The sequence below is a fragment of the Trichoplax adhaerens genome, genomic scaffold (genome assembly GCF_000150275.1).
Source record: "Trichoplax adhaerens TRIADscaffold_5 genomic scaffold, whole genome shotgun sequence".
Taxonomy (NCBI): Eukaryota; Metazoa; Placozoa; class Uniplacotomia; order Trichoplacea; family Trichoplacidae; genus Trichoplax; species Trichoplax adhaerens.
The window spans coordinates 7,741,451-7,764,535 of record NW_002060947.1 but is presented as its reverse complement, the minus strand read 5'-3'; the positions used below and the strand labels follow the sequence as shown (position 1 = coordinate 7,764,535).

At 31.7% G+C, this 23,085-nt stretch overlaps 1 protein-coding gene across 1 annotated transcript; it reads left to right on the top strand.

Moving 5' to 3' along the window:
- Nucleotides 1–5,356: 5,356 nt before the first annotated feature.
- TRIADDRAFT_56921 (uncharacterized protein) lies at nucleotides 5,357–21,370 on the top strand (the record flags this gene model as incomplete). The annotated part of the gene is made up of 49 exons (XM_002113064.1): nucleotides 5,357–5,393; nucleotides 5,531–5,617; nucleotides 5,805–5,845; nucleotides 6,633–6,682; nucleotides 6,809–6,893; nucleotides 7,088–7,186; nucleotides 7,280–7,335; nucleotides 7,697–7,781; nucleotides 7,892–7,927; nucleotides 8,088–8,212; nucleotides 8,317–8,398; nucleotides 8,499–8,559; nucleotides 8,704–8,775; nucleotides 8,924–8,987; nucleotides 9,091–9,185; nucleotides 9,332–9,375; nucleotides 9,483–9,561; nucleotides 9,710–9,760; nucleotides 9,856–9,929; nucleotides 10,034–10,132; nucleotides 10,255–10,324; nucleotides 10,792–10,886; nucleotides 11,260–11,386; nucleotides 11,507–11,604; nucleotides 11,916–12,016; nucleotides 12,196–12,277; nucleotides 12,746–12,807; nucleotides 13,016–13,115; nucleotides 13,247–13,433; nucleotides 13,603–13,727; nucleotides 13,876–13,980; nucleotides 14,137–14,232; nucleotides 15,162–15,163; nucleotides 15,243–15,301; nucleotides 15,816–15,948; nucleotides 16,355–16,453; nucleotides 17,409–17,499; nucleotides 17,619–17,732; nucleotides 17,935–18,021; nucleotides 18,340–18,444; nucleotides 18,683–18,815; nucleotides 18,907–18,988; nucleotides 19,112–19,196; nucleotides 19,614–19,700; nucleotides 19,874–20,050; nucleotides 20,166–20,249; nucleotides 20,387–20,506; nucleotides 20,661–20,728; nucleotides 21,340–21,370. 49 exons carry the CDS (start codon nucleotides 5,357–5,359, stop codon nucleotides 21,368–21,370), a joined length of 4,227 nt encoding a protein of 1,408 aa, XP_002113100.1.
- Between the last annotated feature and the right edge of the window lie 1,715 nt (nucleotides 21,371–23,085).

The following is a 23,085-nucleotide window of genomic DNA, read 5'->3' as shown; positions in this document are numbered from 1 at the left end:
TTTATTGGCTTGATACATGGTTGGAGTGGTATCTAATTCGATAAAGGAGATCAATGAGAACCATGATTATATGAGAGAGAGAGAGAAAAAAAAAATCCTGATTCTAAAATTATGATGAAGAGTTTGAGCTGTAATTATAATTAAAAAGCAATCCTATCTTCCACTTTCAATCGGCATGATTAGTCCAAGTTAAAAGAAATGCAAGTAGAACTAATGATACAGATTTAATTTAAATGACTTTATTCTTACAGTAATATTCATAAATCCCTGTAAGAAAAGAATAAAATAAAATTTCGGACAGGATTCTACTGTCATGATGGATAGGATCGATCATTGATAAGAGGATGAAAAGGAAAATCATATAATGTGTATACTATATATCATCCCTCCTCCCCCATGAATGTAAAAGAAAGAAAAAAAAAATTCCAATTGAATCATGCAATACATGGACTCCTTATATAGTATAGTAGGCAAATCCAACAGATGATACTGTTGCAAGAGGTCAAGAATTGAGTCATATCACCAATTTTATCCAATTTAAAGTGGAGAAGAGAGCAGCTCAACTTACAAAGAGGAAGAGAAGACACCGTGGTTGCGCCACCATTTTTAATGCTCGTGTTATGATCTTGTTTGACTGGATGGATATCATTCATGATGGCAATTTCTTAGCTGTCAGTGAATCATCCAAAGTATAGCAGGCAAAAGATGTGGTCGTAGTATGAGTGATTGCTTGGATCGATTGGCTTCAAGAGTCCATCGTCGATTAATTTCCCATCCAATTAGCGTTTTAATCGATATAGTAGTAGGGAAAATCGCCCAGCAATGGAGCTTGTCGAGTAATTAAATTTGAAAAGTGGAGGCAGCGTTAAGTCCACGGCACGTCCGATACAAACAGGCAGTTTCTAAGGGCCCCAAGTTTTCCTACACTATTCTATTGTATGACTTGGTCATGACGCCGCTGCATAGAGTATAGTATGGCGGCCGGTTACGAATGGATAGCTCCACCTCCTGGTTTTGTCCGCTACCGTACGTCTGTACGTCTGTACGCCAGTGCCATACGATGGACTAGTCCTATGCTGTAAAAAAAGAAACTGATGTCACCTAACGTGGATCATAGACGCCTATTGTAGAATGTAATCGAGGCATCATCGGGGTGACATTATTTTTGCACATACTAGGATTGATGAAACAGTGTGCAGTGTCTTAGCAGTACCGTTTGCATACAGTACTGCACACTCTGCTGTACAGTCTTGTACTGTAGTCTATACACTGTACACTCTAGCCGACAGGATCGTCCATGGTTTAATACTAGTACTGCAAGCATAATTCCTAAGTGCAGCCGACATTGCAAAATATCATAACAAGCGATTTCAAAACTAAATAAATAACATTTATTTCAGGAAATAGTCGCAGCATTGCTATATCCAAGCTGCTAGGCTTTAATGAAGCTAAATAACATTGTTAAACTGTTCATGATTGCTCCATGCATTGATACAACATGTGCACCACCACATTCAACTTTGGCAAAATATCACAACAAGCGATTTCAACTATAAATAAATAACATTTATTTCATGAAATAGTCACAGGATTGTTATATCCAAGCTGCTAGGCTTTAATGAAGCTAAATAACATTACTAAAATGTTCATGATTGCTCCATGCATTGATACAACATGTGCACCACCACATTAAACATAGACAAAAATATCACAACAAGCGATTTCAAAAATAAATAAATAATATTTACTTATAAAATAGTCAAAGGATTACTATATCCAGGCTGTAGAAGTTTATATCGATGCAGCGCAGTAAAGTATATTAGGATCTAGGCTGAATGACATTTTTAAAATGTTCATTGTTGCGACATGCATTGATACAACATATACACCACATTAAACATTGGCAAAAATATCACAACAAGCGATTTCAAAAATAAATAAATAATATTTACTTATAAAATAGTCATAGGATTTCTATATCTAGGCTGTAGAAGTGTACATCGATCCAGGACAGTATTAGGTATATTAGGATTAAGGCTGAATGACATTTCTAAAATGTTCATTATTGCGACATGCATTGATACAACATATACACCACGTTAAGCATTGAGAAAAATATCATAACATAAAATAAATAAAAATATATAAGTAGCATTTATTTATAAAGTAGTCACAAGATCGTTATACCTATATTGTATATCGATTCAGGACAGTAAAGTATATTTGGGTTTACTTAGGTTTAGGCTGAATAATATTTCTCAAATGGTCATTATGATGGCTACACGCATTGATGCAATGTGATAAACACATAACATCTTGAAAAAATATCATAAGAGATTTTAAAAATAAAGAAATAATATTTATTTATAAAATAGTCACAGGGTTGTCATATTCATACTGTATATAGATTCAGGACCGTATAAAGTATGTTAGGGTTTAGACTGAATGATATTTCTAAAATACTCATTTTTGCTACATGCGTTGATACAATGTGTAAAACACATTATATGTTAAACAACGTGTAAAACATATTATATGTTGAAATAATATTGCAATAGATTTCAAAATAAATAAATGACATTTATTTATAAAATAGTCACAGGATTGTTATATCCATACTGTATATCGATTCAGCACAGTGAAATGCATTAGGCTTTAAGCTAAATAACATTGCTAAAATGTTCATTATTGCTACGTGCATTGATACAACATGTACATTAATCATTGAAAAACGTCCTACAAGAGATTAATAAGTGACATTTATGAAAAGTTTATTATAATTGTATTCACAGTACACGTATTGACATGCTGTATGCTCATTAAACACAGAATTAAAAATATCCTAACCAGAGATTTTAAAATGACATTTAGAAAATAGCGGTATTGCTAAATAGCAAATACTAATCGAAAACCGTGTCCAGCTTTAAGTTAAACTAGATTTAAAACAGCTTAAAGCCTTGAACTCAAATGGCCGTCGAGTTAACGGTAAAACACTGCACAATACTGTATTATGAAACTGTTTTAGAATACTTTCATCCCTTAAATCATTTGTTCAATGTCACCATTGGCCTGCTTCATCGCAGTCACCAAATGAAAACATAAACTCATGCAATTGAGTAATCTATCCGTCTCTTGATGGTATTTTGTACCGTGGCAATATCACAAGAGTCATGGAAATAAATTGATTAATAGAACACGTTTTCTATATCTTGTTGAACTTCACTTTTTTATTACATAAGCCTAAATCGATACTTTTACCGAGGACTACCCTGTCCTATCTCTCTATTTCTGCCATATATATATTAAGTGCTTCTATTTATACACCGAAAACATTATGGCAAAAAGGCATGCAAGTAAAATACTGCAATATATCTTTTAGACTATATTCATTCATTCATCTTCTAACTAAAACTAATTTTGGGGCTGCTTTACCGTTTGGCATAGCATCGAACTACGGCTGTCGACTGTATTAAGTTGCTTCCGGCATTGCAAATAATAATGTACAACAGTAGTTGGTAGGAATTGACTATAATGTATGGCTTTATAGTGTCGACTAACAGTCGTTGGAGAAATCGCTGATTAAACTACAAGTTATCTTTTCCAATACGCGGTAATGCCTTAAATAATGTAGTGAAAAGTCTAAACTATCATTAAACGTTCTTGTAAGATATACAATACACTCAGTAGTCAACACAGTCATGAACAGCGCTCATCTGTTATTTTCTCAATTGGGCGGTGTAAATTTGGCTTGGAGATGTTGATCACTGAGACTCGTACTATTATATGCCGATCAATCCCTTTCTAAATAAGTCGTAATTCCTTCCATGACTATATTCTCAATGTAGCTCTACCAATTTGATTAACGCAATGCCATAATAGATCCACCTGGACCATTGGAAGCAAATGCTCCACTACTGGAGACTACTGTGGCTTCTTTTCATCATTTTAATATGGAGCTACAAACTATGGCATTATCGTTGCATCCATCTTGAAGTCGTCTGTACCAGTTTATGATCATTAAGGCAGAATAAGGGAGAAAGATTCCCTGATTACTGTAGATCAATGGAACAGCGAGTAGAACAGCAGATCTGATGAATTCCAATTTAATCCCATCTTGAAGTTGAGAACTTTTCATGGTGTTCAAGTCGAATGCAGTAGATATACCCAAACAGTACTGCATACATGAGTATATTATATCAAATAGAGCTAGTCGATCGTGGATCCCATCTCTAGCTTGAAGGTATATCGATTTATTACAACCTGTTGCTTATGAAGCCATACCATACTCATCATTTGGATTTAGAATTCATTTTAACCATCTAGTTAACGATTAGAAAGTAGAGAGAGAGAATAACTTATTCAACCATACAAGCTTACACGATCGATATTGACCGACACCATTGGGTTTTCCAATATCATTGTCAGAGTTTGTATAGCAGACAATCCATAATAACAATCTATGATCTCAAATGAGCAGGCCCTGCCCACCCTATGTTGAGAAATAAACTCGCTACTGTCTGGACTTGTAACAGTAATTTGTATGCGAGCCGAGAGCACCGTTGCCATTGCAACTCTCTACTACGGTCTCATTAACATCACGATTTCAGGAGTAAAGTAATGTTTCTCATCCATGACGGAAGTTGTCTAAAAACTTTTAATTTACTCCTAATAATTAACGTTTGCGTATTATCCAATTTCCAGTAATTGATTGCATACATAAATTGTTGAAGAAATCTTATACGTATGAAGGTTTGAAGATTGATAACTTCTTATAAACGGAACAAATTAAAGACAGGTTGATTTGAAGAATATTGGATTATCATCGTCATGACATTGAAAAATCAACAAGCGATAGGTAACTATAGCCTCCATTAAATAGTAGACTAAGTAGTGGAATGGGATCATCCTTGCTCCAAATTAGATGATTTATAAGCAGTAGACTAACAATAATGAATCAATTATTCACGATTACAATTCGTTAATCCGGTGCTAGAGATAGAGCCATTTCAGAGCCATTTCCCGTACAAGATTAGACTTATCTGCATAAATAATTTAATATAGGCAAATGATGATCAATAAATAAATTGGGCAACATATCATAAATAATAGTATGAATACTTCGTCTGACATGAAAATATATGTATGGTAAAGGAAATGAATTGTTTCTTCATAAGTAGCGAAATACATCAAGATTGATTTATAAGTCTAGCATTACTGTGCGCTACGGTACAGGATTATAAAACATTCCCGCTTGTAGCTATTTCATCTGATAAGATAAAATAAATGGACATTACATTGCTCCAAATGGAATCATACCCTCATAGATACCTATAGCGTAAATCTTAAACCCTTGATGATGGATAAGTTTATGTTTTGTAAAGTACAAGGTCGAGGTAAAATATATTAGGTGACCAGAATCGTTTAAACTCATACGTTTAATCGCTAGTCATCGGTGTCAATTATAGAAGATAAATGAAGCATTATCTAATTTTTATACGATGAACTAAGGTATTTTCGTTTCATTCATTAGCTATTCATCCTTTCGATGGATCTAAAATTTTACATGGAATTAATATCGACATTGGTGATCGCATTATCATCGAATCGGAGTATCAAGGTAAAAGTGTGATGATTACGGTCATACTGATAATGACTAATTATTATGGATAGTTTATATCTGTATTATCAAGTATAAAAATCAGATTAATAACGGCATAAACAGCAAATTAAATCACTTAGTAATTATCTGTTAGAGTAATATGAAACGAAACATCTTATTTCATGTGTATCTTTATTATTGGCAGGATGGATATTTGGTGAGGTAGTCAATCATGATCATATTCGGGTAAGGTCGAAGTAATCAATAGATAATACTTTCGGTAGATACAGCTTAAGGCCATAGCTATAGTCTTCTTTATACTATTTTTTTCTTTTGACTCCATATGAGAATTTTATATCGTAACGAAAATCACACTTAGACGACATAGTAAATTAGGATTTTTGCAGGAAAGCATTACATCCTGTCCAACTACTCTATTTTTCGTAATTTTGTTTAAATTTGTCATATCTCTTGTTCCTATCATATCATCTATCCTATACAGTAATATTCCACATAAAATCATTTTATGACACATTCAATCATCAAAAGAAATACAAAAAACAATATCGAAAGTAATTATTTTTCAATTCTAAATGCCTTAATATAATACTCTCCTAGCATTTAATGAGTCTGTAACAAAATTACAACGAATACATCCAACGTAGCATATAGTATATGGCAATATAATTTTTTGAGGTCGATCGTGAGTTTTCAGCGTAATCCTCAACATCTTGCAGTAGCTTACAAGTTATGTAGGATGAAGACTTGAACTTTTTGTCTTTTTAGTAATGCCTAATGACTATTAAAAAATTTAAAAATATAAAAATTAAAAGAATTTAAGCTAAACCCTGCACAATAAGTGATAATCACTTCAACTGCTTTAAGTCAGACAATCTTAGATAGTGTTATTTTTCGTAATTTCAATTAATTTTACAATGTTAAATCTATCAAACGTAGTTTTTATTAGATATATAAATTTGGAGTAAAGATGACTAAAACTGATTAGTATTGTATGACATTTCATATTTGCTAGGGTATATTTCCTAAATCTCATGTAGAAATAATTGATGAAAGCTTAAACTTGTAAGTGTACGATACATATATATCGGTTGAATTAAATTCATGACCTGTCGAAAATTTACAAATACCAATGTAATACGCTAATTTCGAAAAGTCTTTAAAAACGTTAATGCATTTAATATTATCAAGGCGCTTTAATGGAACTAACACTGTAGCTGATGAAATTGTTGATACTATTCGAGACTGGTCAGATTCATGGGATAGCCGATTTAAGGTATTTCCGATGAATTTTTTGTAAACAGTTTATAATTTGATTCTGTGCCGCTTAAATTACTGTAATCTAGTGCATAGAGTATTATAAACTTGAAATTATTTGGACTGTCATATTTGATTGTTTCAAGAATTGAGGGCCTAATTAATTAATTATTAACTAACGTTTTAATCGCATTATTATTAATGGAATTATAGAATCTTGAAAATCGTTACATTATTCATACTATTGGCCAAAAATCAGATCAACTTATAAAATTACGTGACAAAATTTTGGATTATCGTTATTATTCACAGGTACTTAACCTATTCTAACATTTTATCTAAATCTCTATGTAGCACGATGTTATTATACCCAATTTTATTGCAATTAATTTCATATACTGATAGTATCAAGTGGAAGCTTTGAAGAAAGAAGCTATCCAAATCATTGATGATACCAATAAGTAAGGCTCAATAGTGATATTTCTGTTCGATTTCATCACTTAAAATAATGATAACAGGATTTCAAATATAGCTAAAGCCTAATAGCCATTTCACTGGCAATTAATAGTGATACTATACCTGTACTTATAAACTAAATCGTCTTTTATATTTAACGATGCGATGATGTTTGCCTGTTGTGATTTATAAGATAGTAGACTCAATCATGATTACATTTAGTACTCAAATTTCATCAGTTGACCTTGGTAATATTACAACAATCTAATATGCACAGTCCGAGCTCGATAAATTGCTGTAATTCATTGGTTATAATGAACGTTTTTGTCTAATTGCTTTGATAATTTCACTAAAATTATTTTATAGGAATCTTAATTTTGATGTCATTCCTCGCAAAAATAATTTACCAGTAAAGGCGGACAACTTAAATTTGGCACAATTATATACACTGGTAATTCCACAGATTAGATGATCATCTTAACTTGATATGTGTATGCATAGATTTAGTGATAACGTTACCTCAAATATAAAATTGAATTTTCTCTATTTCTATCATTACAGTACCGTGAAGGTTCCGAAAAGGAAAAGCATGAAAAGGTATGAAACAGCTCAGAAATCGTATTTTATTAATTATGAATTATAAGTGTCAAATGCCATTTCTAGTATTAAATCCAATACCATAAAAGACAGAAACTGAAGATTTACTAGCATAATCGTCCGTATATTTTACCATGCATTCTTCAATTTATAATTATAGAAGGCCTATGTAATGGGAGATTCGCTCCATATACTGATTAAGTTAGAGACTTTCCAGTGGACGTTAAGCGATACATCTGAGGTTATTGTAAGATTATATGATGCCGAGTATAATCGCTTTACTAGGTAAATTTATTTTATATTAAGCAGTTATTAACTATAAAATGTGAAAGATGCGACTTAAGGCGTAAAAATTTGAGTGAGAAACGTTCCGATATTTAATGATTTAGTGATAGCTACGTTATCAGCTTAACGGAAGATGCACAGCCGACAGATCCAACAAAAATTGGTAATATCAAATTCATTTTTACGGTAATTTTAGCATAATTACTATGATTTTAAGCGCTTTAATATACTGTATGTAATCTAAATTTAGTAGCGAATTATAAAATTTATATTTAAATGCTTACAGGAAATCCTTTATGAAGCTTCTGTCAAGAACTTATACGTTGTTTTTCGTGTTATAAAAAAGGGTAAGATCCATCACAGTAACTGAGTAGCTTTGCAAATAACAAGACTTTGACTATTAATTATAATCAGTTGATATAAAACTGCAAATATTGCAAAATATTAAGATACTATCTTTCTTAAAATGTTTATCTCTAATTCAATTTCAGCTCCCATATCTAAAAGCAGTGCACCAACTGTTCGTTCGAAATTTTTATATAGGCAGCCTTATGGCTGCGCAGGTACAACAAAATCGTTAATTCAACAATATATAGCATGATGCGCTACCAAATTCAGTTATATAGCTAGTAGCAAAATCCTGACCTTGATATATATAGTTCAGGATACAATCTTTAAACTAAAAGCAATAATTTTCTTCATGATTTTTAGTCTGTAGTGTTGCTCAGATGGTAGCCAACAACAATTCTGATCAATTGGATTTGACTGGCTACACGTAAGTTGGCAATAATTTATCATCCTCTCATGTTCTTAGTTTTTGTTAAAGGGTTAAATATATGTATTTATGCGTATCGATTGAAATCTTGCCTAATGTGTAGATATGAAAATAAAGATCGCGATCACTTCGCCAATTATCATGAAATGCTTATCGAAAAATTGACCAAAGACAGTTCATTTACAGCAGAAATATTCAGTAGGCAACGTTTAAAACTTAATCTTAATTCACATATAGCTCGACTATTTTCATTTACTATCATGGAAATTTATCTACATCAGTCTGCTGTTTATCATTTAGTTACATTTTGCCATATTTTAACTTATGCTTTCGCCTTTACTTAGAAATAAAAGGAACTAAAATGATTCTGCCAGGAGACTTTCATGAGGTATTATCAAAATAGCTGAAGAGCCTCAAAGATAAATACGTTGCTAATTTGTTTGATATATTGACAAATGAAACATAATACCATGATATTATTGGTGTCTATAATAGCTTAAGAAGCATCATCGTCTCGAGTTTAGTGAAGCAAGCATAATACCAAACGTAGGGTACCTTGATTGGAAAAGGCCAGGTATAGATTACATTTGAAGTTTTAATACAGCTTTGCTTTCGAATTCCTTTGTGCTTGATGGCGTAAAATTAATATTGATCGACGTCTACAAAATTTAGTCAGTATTAATGTAACGATGCTATCCTCACATTTATGCTGTGATTCATAGGATTGCCTGTTAATGAGCTATTTGTTACGGTGATTAAAACTGAAATAGGAAGTAAGCATCGTTTTTTAACTAGTAATCTTTGTTCTATAAGTCATTCAATAAATTTTTATACTCTGAAATTCGTTCATTCGTTCTAAAACGAAAAGGAGATCGATCCAGTGAAAGCAATATTGAAATGATCGTTAGCCTTATTTCTAAAACCACAAAGCGGCCGTTACCAGTAAGTTTTTTATTGTATTATCTATTTGATCAATTCCGAGGAAAAGGATTACTATAGCTTACAATCATAGCCTAAGCGATTTCTTTATTGTGTATATCGTTCAGGGGTGTTTCTCTCAAGGTGCTAATAGTGAACGATTTACATCACTTTCAACTTACGTTATTTATCATGATAACGATCCGCAATGGAAGGAGACTTTTAAGGTAATTTCTACCTTTGTAGTCACTATTATATTACAAATTATTCATCGGTGTTACAATAATGGGATATAAAACTTAGCGAATCGAAAAGTTTTCATGTAATTTATTATATTGCATCCTACTAGATCACAATTCCAAATGAAACCTTAGATAACTATTACCTCAAATTCGAGGTACAGCATCGCTCATCGAGAGGTAATCAATTATTTTTAAAACATAATAAAATCAATCTATTAAATCTAAATTATTTTAATGTCACTTAACTCTAATAATTCCGTCGTTAAGTTATATCAACAATATTTTAAAGTTTCAAAATACTAACAATGACAAAATTAATGCACTTGTACAGTATTAATGTTAAGTTATTTAATTAGGTAGCTATGACTGATTCTATGATGTAAATCTATCTAAATCATACTAGTTCATAGCTTGCCATATTATATCAGACGTCATTGTAAAATTGACGTAGATAAGTATCTAAAATTGCTGAATAGTATTGCTGACGAAATGACACCGAACTAAAATATTTCACACGACCTGATTATTTAAAACTTTTTCATTTCATTGACGTGTAAGAATTAATAATGTACTGTTAGATGTAAACTGCGATCAGGAATAGCGAATTTATTTTATCAATTTGCGTTTATTCCCTTATATAACAGACAGAGATCGGGCAATAGGGATATCTTACTTGAAACTTTTAAAGCCTAATGGAACTGTCTTAAATGACGGCGTCTATATGTTAAAAGTGCACAAGGTAGTTCTATTAATTTTTTAAATACCCTTTTTAAAAAGAACTTTCTATTGCAATTAAGATTGTTAACAAAATTTTTATCACTTATTGTACAAAATTAGGTAAACAACGATTATTTTCTATTTTTTAAATCCTACTTTAAGAATATCAACTACTTTTTAAAGATATTACTATTAATTCGCCGCTATAAACTAATCTTTTGCATAAGTAGCATGAAATTAGTTAAATATCTACCAGTTTCTAGTTTTGCACCCTATTTTAAGAGTATTAATTACCAGCAAGAAGATATAAATCAGCGATATTACCCCAAAAGATGTTGATATCTTTCTATGACAATTAGTATTGGTATTCTAATCTATTGGATTACTTAAACTAGGATAAAGGAGAAATTGTATCAGACGAAGTCACACCAGCTCCTAAGACTCGTCGAGCTTCGTTTGCATCTAAAGATGAGACTATGACGGTATCAATACAATTTCGTTCTACTCAGCTAACGCAAGATGGTAAATATTCTAATTATTTATATCTCAAATTGATGAGATTTAATTGGGAATAGAATTGATTAAGTTGCTTGTGATTTAGCAAGTTTACCTTACCTAAAAAATTTCTGTTGAATATGATAGTCAATTTCTTACGAATATTTAATTGGCGTAATGAAAGTACCGCTTTGGCCATTACTCTTGAAACGTTTAGTAGATTGAAAGAGGGCGATCTCCTAAAGGTATAAGCAAATAGTTGTAGTTGATAATCTTAATTGCTGTTTTCATTACATTGAATGTAATTCGTCGTGCGAACATTGTTCAGTTTGCAACAAGGACCTTGAACTCTCTTCTCGAACTAATAAGTGAAAGTAAGAGCGAGCACTACGCTGCAAAAGCCATGGAATGTTTGGTAATACTATTAAGCAATACTGATGAAGCTGATTTAGATCAAGTTTCAGCAGCTACGCTATCATTTATCATTAGAGACAGTATGCTGTGTTGATAATAGATTGCTGGGTGTAATTTTAACGGTATCATTTCGACATCTTAGATCAGCATCATTCGCGTAATCGAAAAACATGATGCAAACACATCTCCCAAATTTTTGGATACCTATACAAATAGACACATCACTACTAGTAATGTATATAGGTAATTATGCATCGTAGATCTTTTAAGAACTGTAATTGAGTGTTAGTTTTATTTCCAAATATTAACGTACGGACTAGGAATTTTTCTTGAGATATATTGTGTTTTTACATAGCCAACAAAATATCATATTTGGCTTACGGAATTCTTCAGTTTTTTAACAATTTTTTTGTTGGATGCAGGTATATTTTCAACTATATCATGAGACGATTAGATCTGATAGTTGCTGGCGATCTTTCATCAGATAGCAGTAATGATTTCAAGGTACAAACAGTCGTTGTGATGGCATCGCCATAAGTAATTTGATATGACTCCAATACGGTATAGGAAGAGCTGTTAGTCTAATTAGATAGTATAATTAAGACAGTAGCACAATCTATAAATGACCACTAATTTATCCGAGTATAATTTCTTATGATACTGCTATTATATGGCATGCTCGTATACTTGTACAATCACAGTTAATGATATCGATGTTAAGTACATGATAAAGGCAGTTAGAATCTACCTTATATCGCATTTTAGTGGTAGGCTTATATTCTGGGAATAAAATGAGCCTGTAGTTAAATTTAATTGTAATGTCCTAGAACTAACCGCTAATACTAATAAAGAAATAATGAGTACAACTTTTCCCTGAGAGGGCTATTTGATATAACGAGTGTGCCCATCAATCGCGCTTCTAATCCATTCTTAATGAATAATTCAAACTTCTTTACTTTTAACCAATTGCAGATGATTCCATCATTACTCAAAATTATGGTATCGTCCTATTTTAAAATAAATGCTGATCCACTGTAAGTTTTAAATTGATATGTAACGTTTATCTAACGTTCTACTTGAACTTGCACTCTGTTTAATCCAATTTTAAGTCAAGAGTAATAAGAATAATACCTGTCATCTCAGATCTTTGAAAATTATCCACGAATAGATATGCTTATTTGAGTAATTAGAAGAAGTATTTTCACAACTTTATAACATATCTAATACAATTCGTATTAATAGGAAAGTTGAAAAAGCAACCATTAACAAATATTGTTCCGGGATATTAAAAAATTTACTTAAGCTGTACGAAATAGATGGTGATCACCTAAATGATATAAAGGTTAAATGATATAGAAAAGTTATATAGTCATGATTTCAATCTTTTCAGTAGGCTTGCATTGTAATAGTACTTAATATCTTCAGATAACCTTTATCTTAAAATTTCATTCGACCTCTTATTGTACTTATTAGGCTTTCATCTTATCTCACTATATGGAAATTTACCACACTTGTAAAAAAGCCTATGGTGATGAAACTGAGATAATTTCTAGTTTATTAGCTAAGATGCATAATAATAAGCATCGGATTGGTGAAATAACGCAAGAGAAGTTAAACCTGATAGCAGCGATATTAAATGACAAGGAATTATTGAGATATGGTAATTCTATTAACATTTCTAGTAAATACTTCACTTAATACCTAAAGGATGCAAAAAGGTGTAGTTGTCTTAACACAAGTTATACTTAATATTGACTACCTGAACAGTATGTGCAAATTTACTCATATTGTTGAGGAAGTATAAACTGATTAATTTGTACATCAAACAGGCTATGAGACTAGAATTGTTCCTGATTGCCTTGGACTAATTCATGATCATATTCGATTGTCCCTACAAGAAGAAAAGAATGATGTATTGGATATTCCGATTCATCTGCTTGAATTAACATCATTTGTAAGTCCCTTTACGTTTAATTGAACTAGAGCCCAAGTATGGTAATAAAGAGGCTCTGAAGCATGAGTTTACCTAATTTATAGTTTGGATTAAAAATCATTGAGAGAAGCCTTAACTACTGAATATTATTTTGCACTATAATTACCAGATTAATGTACCAAATGAAGGCCACCATTACCACATCTTCAACCAGTTGCAACAATCTATTACTACAGCGGTAATTGCAACGTCTAATTTCGGAACTAAAACTTACGTAAGTTAAATTAGACCCTTTACTTCTATACCCTATAGTGTATTAATGCCCGTAGGAAATGATCATGTACTTAATTAAAATGCATCCATGAAAATTATCGATAGATAATACCATCTTGCAATTTGATACTTAAACAGTTACGCTTCAATTTTTTAGACTAAAGCAATCGTCGTCTTTCTTGGTACTTTGCAGTTGAGTCGCAATGATGATATATTTTTTTATTTAAGCTTCCAAAAACGGGAAGAAATTAAGGTAATATAATTATCTATTTTGTGTCCTAAACCAGTTTATAATCGGAATCAATGGCTAATAGATTACATTATGTCTTGCCAGTTAAAAAGTATATTCATGGATTTAAATTGCTCTAACTGCAATAAAATGAAAGAAATAAAGAATCGATCTTCATTTTATATACTGTACATTTGTATTAAAATAGGAACGGATAGCTTTGATGTTTTTGGTGTTCAAATCAATACTTGAGGACAGAGTTTTTCCTAAGGAATGGTTTTATTTCAAATTGGCAGCATTCCAGTAACGTTAACTAAAATTTATTGTTAGATTGATCGAAAATAGGTTATGCTTGATATCTAATCACACTTTCATCTTTGTGATAATTATTATCAGAGTTATCATTCAAAGCCTTGGTAGCCTTTCTAAAGCAATGACTCAAAATTTCCTACAAAAAAATTACAATCACCAGGTAAGGATCGTAATTAGCTCTCATTATCAATTCGTCCGTATAAAATCAGTTATTTTTTAAGAATAAAATTCTATTGGATTGGCTGTTTTATTATCGTTTTTACCTTGTTATTGCGTATAATAAAGTTTCTTGTTATGCTATCATCTTGCAACTGTAATTTTTTTCGTAAAGAGTTCAACTTTAAAATATTAGATAATTTATCGATTATAAGTAGATGATACATTCTAAGGATAAATTACATGGAATGGAGTTATTTTAATAAATAATCCCATTTTTCAGTGCAATATAGTTCGAATTTTTTACAACTAATTAATCTTTTATTCTTTCTTTCAAAAATTAGATTTGGGACTCTTACTTTTTTATTGCCAGTAGCTTAATACTGGCTAATACTCTTCAATTGGAGTCTTTTTCGACTAACAAAAGAAACAAAATATTAGAGACGTACATCCTAATTAATTTAAAATTTTCTTTCTGATTATAGCTGTGTGTAGTGTATTCTGATTTTAAGGAATGAAAGCTTTGCTGATTGTCGTAAATAATATTAAACCAATGGTTCAATTAGATACGGTGATTTAAGAATTGAAGTTGCCAAACAGATTGCTGTAATGTGGGAGCTATTAGGTAAACAGAATTTAGCCGGCAGAGCATTGGACAAAATTATGTAATCAATTATAATTTCCAACTTCTCTTATAGTAATCCTAGCAATTTTGTAAATAATACATATTTTGCTGTATGATAGATTAAATTTCATATATGATTTTATAAAGCATATGATAGGAAAGAACATATACCGGCTATTATTGGAACCATCCTGGAATTATCTATGGTTCCTGTAAAAGGTTATAATACAACACGGAAACAATCTATATTTGCTTAAAATGTGTCATAGCAGTTATAAGCAATGATTGTAATGGATATTAATTTATATGTATCAAACTCTCCAGTATATGAAAGTCATATTTGAAGGGCAGATATTATCCTACTACATGGTTACTGACTGTATCTATTTGCTTTGTAGAAATACGTAAAATTATGATGACCGTAATATTTGACATTGTACTATTCCAATTTACAATAAATCACGATATCAGACAAGTGAGACTCAAATACTTATCTAATTATTTACGGATTTAGGCATTTTCCCGAGTATGTTTTCATTAATGTTGTTGCTTGATCCTAAGGTGGAAATTGAAGCTCTCGATAAAACTCATGAGTTAATTAATTCCGGTAAAGGCGACTACGAATATCGAGAGATTTTCTATGACACGTAAGTATCGTAGAAAATAATTAGCAAACCCTAAACTGCTATACTTAAATTTTAAGTTTAGAACTTATGCACTTGTCATACTATTAATAATCCTGAAAAAATCGTCCAGTTATGTCTAATTAATTATCTTTGTAGAGTTACCAATATATTCCTGAACGCTAATTGAGATCTTATATGTAAACTATCGCACTGTTATCTTTGCTTCTATAACCAAGTGCCCAATTTAAATAACCTATTATGACTAGAATTTTATTATATTTTTATTCTATTATTGATGACAAATACAATGTTTTATTATCTTCCTTACCTTGCTTTTATGATGCTCAATTCTAATGGATATTGGGATAGAATCTCTGTAGTTATTGTTACCGTTAATGCTAAGTAGATCATCTTGTTATTTTTATAGCTTTACCAATATGTTACTCAATTCGAAGTATCTGGATGAACATGGTCGCGTGTTTGTTAATAACATGACCGATCTAATTGATAAATTACTTGACTATAGGTAAGGTTAAATTAAAATTAATACAATGATTAGTATAGAGTGAAACTATCAATACTTAATTACTATGTAACGCGGGCAAAAAAAATCTTACCACTCCTTAATGTATTACACATTGCAATCACTGTATATCGGCTTTAGCCAATAATCAGACGCAGTTATGTACCTGCGCTAATTTATCTAGCTTCTATATAATATAGCCACGTAGCCTAAAGCAACTAGCCGGCTACAAAATCTTCTTCATTCAATTTATAATTTAATCATAAATAATCATAACACTCCACTTATGGTATCAAATACTAACTTTAAAACTGAATTCATTCCTTTATCTGGCGGATTGATTATAGAAATTTTCATGTCGAGAATCAAGATGTAAAGTTGCGATGCCTTAGAAACCTCATTGTAAGCTGTCAATCATTAACGAACATGTTTGATTGTAAATTCTTTCGCTATCTTAAGATAAGATTTTACTGTAATTATATTGATACTCATAAAATCGATAAATGATAACCGGAGATAATGGAAAAGTTAGGTGAACTATTATATAGCTTTAGTAAATAACGATTTACGTCTACGAATATTGGTAAAATTTTGTATTCTTTCCACTAAATTATGGCTTAATTGAAGCAAATTTTATACGTTCAACAACAATTTCTAATGATTATCTGTAATAATTGCCACCTTTATAGGACTTTTATTACAGCATTAATTATCAGAGTCTATATATCAGGTATGCTGGAAGGCAGTTATTCATGTTTCTAAATAATATTTTCCTCAATGAACTCTAAACATGTACTGGATTTTTAGCTGCAATATTCTAGTATAAAAGTGTTCACATTTCTTAAAAATTGCTGCGGCTACATTTAAAATTCACAAATATTTCAAAAAATACGCTCATAGTAACATGCATGGAGAGTTTATAGCATTTCTTGAATGCGACTATTTAATATTTTATTAGATACTTAAACAAGTTCTATCAAGAGCAGTTAAAATTAGGAAATTTTGTTGAAGCAGGATATACCCTATTGCACTATTCGAATAAATTGACGGTAAATTGCTTTCATTTTTATTCTCGCTACATTTCGGACAAAGTCATTCCTTCATGTTAGTTAATTACAGTATATTTACAATACGTAAATGATCTAATGTGTCATTTTTTTGTTGTTAGTGGTCCAATGATTATCTACCCGATGTTGCTCATACTAATTATAAAGCCGAGACGGAAGAACAACGAAAAGAGAAATTAAATAAAATGGCTGTGGATCTATTTATACAAGGAGAGGTATGATATGCTGTAAGAAATGTTAGATAGTTAGATATTGGATAAACTTATCCTACTTTGAGCTTGTTGTAATTAATTTGATTTAACGTCAAAATTCTGCATTGAGTACATTTAATTTATCCATTGCGATTACTTCAATTACTTATCGGCTTAAAAACAAAATCAATGAGATAGAATGTTTGTTTGCTTATGCGTATATTAGTCGTGGGAAAGTGCTATGTCTATTTGCCGAGACCTGGTGCTCAGGTACCAAAATGAACTGGATCTAAGGAAACTTAGCGGTATGCTGGTACGTAATATCTAACTAGGTGCTGCAAATCGTATGATCACGCACATGTATATTTAATGTTTCTAGCTAAGTGTAATTTAGGAGTTTATTAAATGGTAAATCTTTCTTGCTATAATTTTACATCTAGTTGTGCTAAAAGAAAATTTATGTTGATTATATCGAATATTGCTGCAATAATGTTAATATCATACATATTCTCACCTCAAGTATTGTGGCAAATATGTAGTTACCTGTTGCCTGATGGCGCTAATTTTACTCGTTATTAGTCCGTTGCGGTTTGATTTAAAGTTGTGTAATACCTAACTCATTTTGTCCTAGAAAAAATACGCGAATATCGTGGATAAAATGTTAGATTCCAGAGTTGTCCTTCCTTATTTTTACCATGTTGGATTTTACGGGCTTCGCTTTCCAAAGCTGATCCAGGTACGTACTAATATGAAATATTGCATTGAAAGTAAATCGAAATTATATGATCGTATAGTGTTTAATATTTAGAATTAGCAACTATAGTCAATTTTCATAGTGTGCATACTTTATGATACTTAGAATAATGTTCGATTCTAGAATCTTTGCAAAACATAGCTCTTTTCTTACAATTTTTATTGCATGCTGTGATTGCTATCCTTAACTAACTTATTAAAATATTTACATCCTCTTTTAGAATAAAACCTATATCTACAGTTCATCGCAAGCTATTACTGATTTTTGCAGTACGCTGCAAATCTACTTTCCAGAAGCCCAATTACTCCAAGCTAGAAGCGACCCTACAAAATACTATCGCGATGAAGTTCAATGTACATGCTTAAATAAATAAATATCTTTCTCTATTAACGGTCCTAAATGGTAACTACTAATGTTAATTAACAAATATAATTAATGTTCAAGATATTCAAATCATGCCAGCAAAGCCAGTTATAGAATCTAAAGATTATATATCATCAGCTAAAGTTGAAGAAACTGTCAAAAGGTAAGATATAAATTACAATAAGGATAAACGATACCCTAATGGAACTATCGCCTTTAGACTATCAATAATCTCCGTCATCAAATTCTTGATTTGCTACTTAAAATTTCCACTTATTATGCACAGATGCTTTAAAAGAAGCGGAATTGATACTTTTGAAAAATCAGTTGCGGTACAAATTGGCAAAACAGATTCCAATAATGTTTTCAAAGTAAGAATGATTGAAGTAGTCAGTTATACTATGCTTACAATATAGGTATTACCTTTGTAAAAGTTCTAGCACGTTTACAACATAAAAATACAGTTTGTTTAGCTCTACATGTTTCTGGTTGTCTGAGTTCGCTTTATTACTAAAATCTGTGCCATAATTTTCTTTTCAATTCAAGTCAGAAACCCAACAATAGCACTAACTATTATTACTAATGTTATCATGAGATTTACTAATTGCAGTCGACGGTTGAAACATATGTATATGAAAAGCTAAAATCCTATATATATACGAGATTCTAGTAATTTTAGAGTACCTAATGCTTCAATAACGGGTTCGATAGAAAGCTTCTATAAGTACAGGATAAATTAATTCCATTTTTATATCTGTAAAAGATAATGATTCTGTGCATTTTATCAGTCTCTAGGATTAATTCAATATCGGTTAAAAATAGAGAAACCACTTCCTGGCCTGCAACTATGGTTCGAAGTTATTGATGTTGAAAAGGTTAGTGTTGATACAGACTTTATTTCTAACAAGTATTACGGTTATATCATTAAAACTCTATGGCAAGATCGAGAAATATTGCATGCTTGTTATGTTAGGTGGTTTAATAGTACTGTGTCATATCATGCACATATAAAGCAATGTAACAACCTGGAATTGTGCATTTTAATTAGAAAGTATTGCAGCCTCTTGAGCATGCAGTAGTTTCACTACAAGAAAAGTTGGAAGCTTTGGAAGAACAAATTTTAGGGCTGGAGAATTCTGTTAACGTAAAAATCGAAGCTCTAACACTAGCGTTGCAGGGTACGATTATAGCGCCTGTTAATGGTGGTTTGGGAAAATATCAGGAAGTAAGATAATCATGCTATGATTTGACGGTTGTTAAATGATGATGTTTCCTATTTTATTGAAATTTGCTCACTGTTTGATGCGTGCTTGCTAATTCAAATCTCTTCCTCAATTTAGGCTTTCATTTGCCAAGAGTACCTTGCTAGCCATATTAATGATATTGAACTCGTTGTTGAGCTTTATGTTACACTTTTAAAATTGGTAATTATAACTGGAATTTTTAGTTGCGAAAATATTCAATAGAACTGTTGATTCATATACAATGCTGATAAATTTAGTTATTCATTTGATCATTTGTCCAAGTTTTAAATTTATCCTTTATTTCAATGTAATTAAAGTTGGTAGTTTTAGAAAATGGCCTTATAGTTCAAGAACGTTTAATAACTAATCAAATGAAGCCTTTGCATGATAAAATGTGGGAAGCTTTTCAACGTTTACGGCAAGACCTAGAGAAAAAGGTGCTTTACTTTACCGAATAGGTTGATGTAACTGACGTTGATTATCTCATTATTTCCAAGTTTATGTTTATTTTTAAGAATCAATTTGAGTAATGATTAGAATTTAAAATTTCTGTATGCACGTATAATAAGCCTATAACGTTTATATTTATAGGGAGAGTTTTTGGCGGGTGTACCCGGTAGCAGTACCATTCTACAACATCATGAACAGTGGTTAAAAAGGTCAGCAACACGCCGTAAATCGAGTTTCAATCAAGTTGCAAAAGGAAAAATTTCTACTACTCTTTAGTTAAGTTTCGACATTTCAGTCTTGTTCACTTTTATCGTCAATTCGCCATATCCATATACACGTATCAGCTATTGGGCAAGTTGCATATGCTTGCAAAATATCTAAAAATTTTCTGTGTTTTGATTGTTATACTTTTTAATTGGTGTCATACTCGTAAAAGGTAAATTATTATTCTATGGAGCTGCTTTTAATGATACGACGTTCATTATGTTTATTACGATATTTTGGTATAAAAATCTTTTATATATAATCGTTATCATTCCATATAACATATTGTTTGTTCAATGGCGGTGTTGCTCCTAAATTTGTGCGTATGGTAAATTGTCCTATCAGCATGTAAGATACGAATTTGTGACTACGCTTATTCTGATGTAAATCATTGTTAGAACGAATTGGCGTCATTGTCACCCAATTCACTCTTGCGATATTAATCGTTGTTATAAACGTCATCATTAGAAACGTTATGTATGCTGTTTTAATTAACCCGTTAATACGCGTATGATAAATTTATACTTAATTAATACATAATATATGATATTACCAGCGTTGAGAAAAGAAACCTGGGAGTTATGTGAAACACTAATATCTTGAGATTTCAGTTATCAAATCATGGATAGGTGGAATAACTAATTGTAAGTTATTTCATTTCGCTTTCGAATTTTGATCATTGTGTAACGACTATGGTAAACATAGGAATTGGCGCTGTTAATAATACGTATATCTATGGTTACTATTTAAGCTCATTTCTTCTGTATTACCTATCGGATGGTCGAACATGTTCTGATGTGAGCAACTGATGAAAAATAAATCTAATTTTTGTCGTAAGATTTTACTTCGCCAATAAATGTGCCAAGTATCACGAGCACCTGTTTCAATCAACAATTATGTAATATAATTTACTGTCATTCATCCAGTAATCCATGATCGTGGAGTGCGGTATAGATGGTTCAATGAATGTCGCTACTACAGTATGGTTGCATGAGATAATTTACCTTGTAACTTTTGTGATCATTAAGTCGCACAATATAAAACTCAGAGTTTCGATTGTGAAGGGGTAAAGGTAGGTTAAGGTTAGGTGGCAATTAATTTGAGATTGAGGACAATTCGAATGCATAAATCTTGATGATAGGAAAATATGTGGATTTTATTGCTTTACATATTTGGCCTGAATCTGTCAGTATCGATTGAAGATGTCCATTCAATTTTGAATTTTACATATATAATTCAATTACTCTAACATGGGAAGCCTTATGATATACTTTGAATGGATTCGAATGTTAAAATAGACTCGTCTATACAGTACCACTAATTCAGTAATATATTGTAATACTGTCTATGGTAACATTATTTTATTTCAATTTCAATTCGTTCCAAGATATCAATCCAAAGGCATCTTTCTTTCGCTATAGCAGGCAGTTCTCTTCCTGCTTTTCGGACCGATCAGAAGATTGAGTTTCCATATTACAGTAATTACTATAGAAATTACGGGTCCACAGTACAGTACCGTACCGTGACGTCATTGAAGAGCCCAGTAAGCGTCACTCCCATAACTTGCATCCCGTATACGCAGGCGTAACGAAAATGCTGTACTGTACGCTCGGACGGCTCGGTAACATGACTGGTCACGTGTGTAGGATTGTACACACAGTACTGTACTGTACTGTACAATGTACTGTACACGTACTGTGCATGCTCTGTCAGTGTAAAACTATCTTTTACAGTAGATTCCTGACAGTCACTTACCGATCCGAACCGTGGACCCTTTTTCATTTCGACAGTGCGCACTTCCAACGATCGCCGCTTCCTTATTCTTTCTTTCAAAGCATTGAAATGATAATATTTTTTTTACTGGCAGCGAAAAATGACACCAGGGTGCATTAACGGCTAATGATAAACTACCACCCATTCTGTCTGTGGTGAAGTTACGCATTTTTGATTGCAGCAGCATTTCATCATGAACGAAGACGGCAAAACTTGCACTGTTGTGTTACTCGATGGAAGGAGGTTGCATACCCATATACAGGTTTGCGATAATTATAATAATGATTGAGGAGACATACTCTGTAAATAGTGGACGTACAGGAATACAGTACTTGAGTGACGTCGTCGTCACCCAGAGAGTAAATTATTCTGCAGTGAATTAGAAATACAGAATGCCAATTTCTTGAATTCGACATCAATGAATCCATTTCTACTTTAGCAAGCTTGTTCCTCAAGTTAACCGGCTTGTAGACAGTACTATCGTATCCAATCTTATCATTGACACATCACTAGACTTGAACAGGAGTAT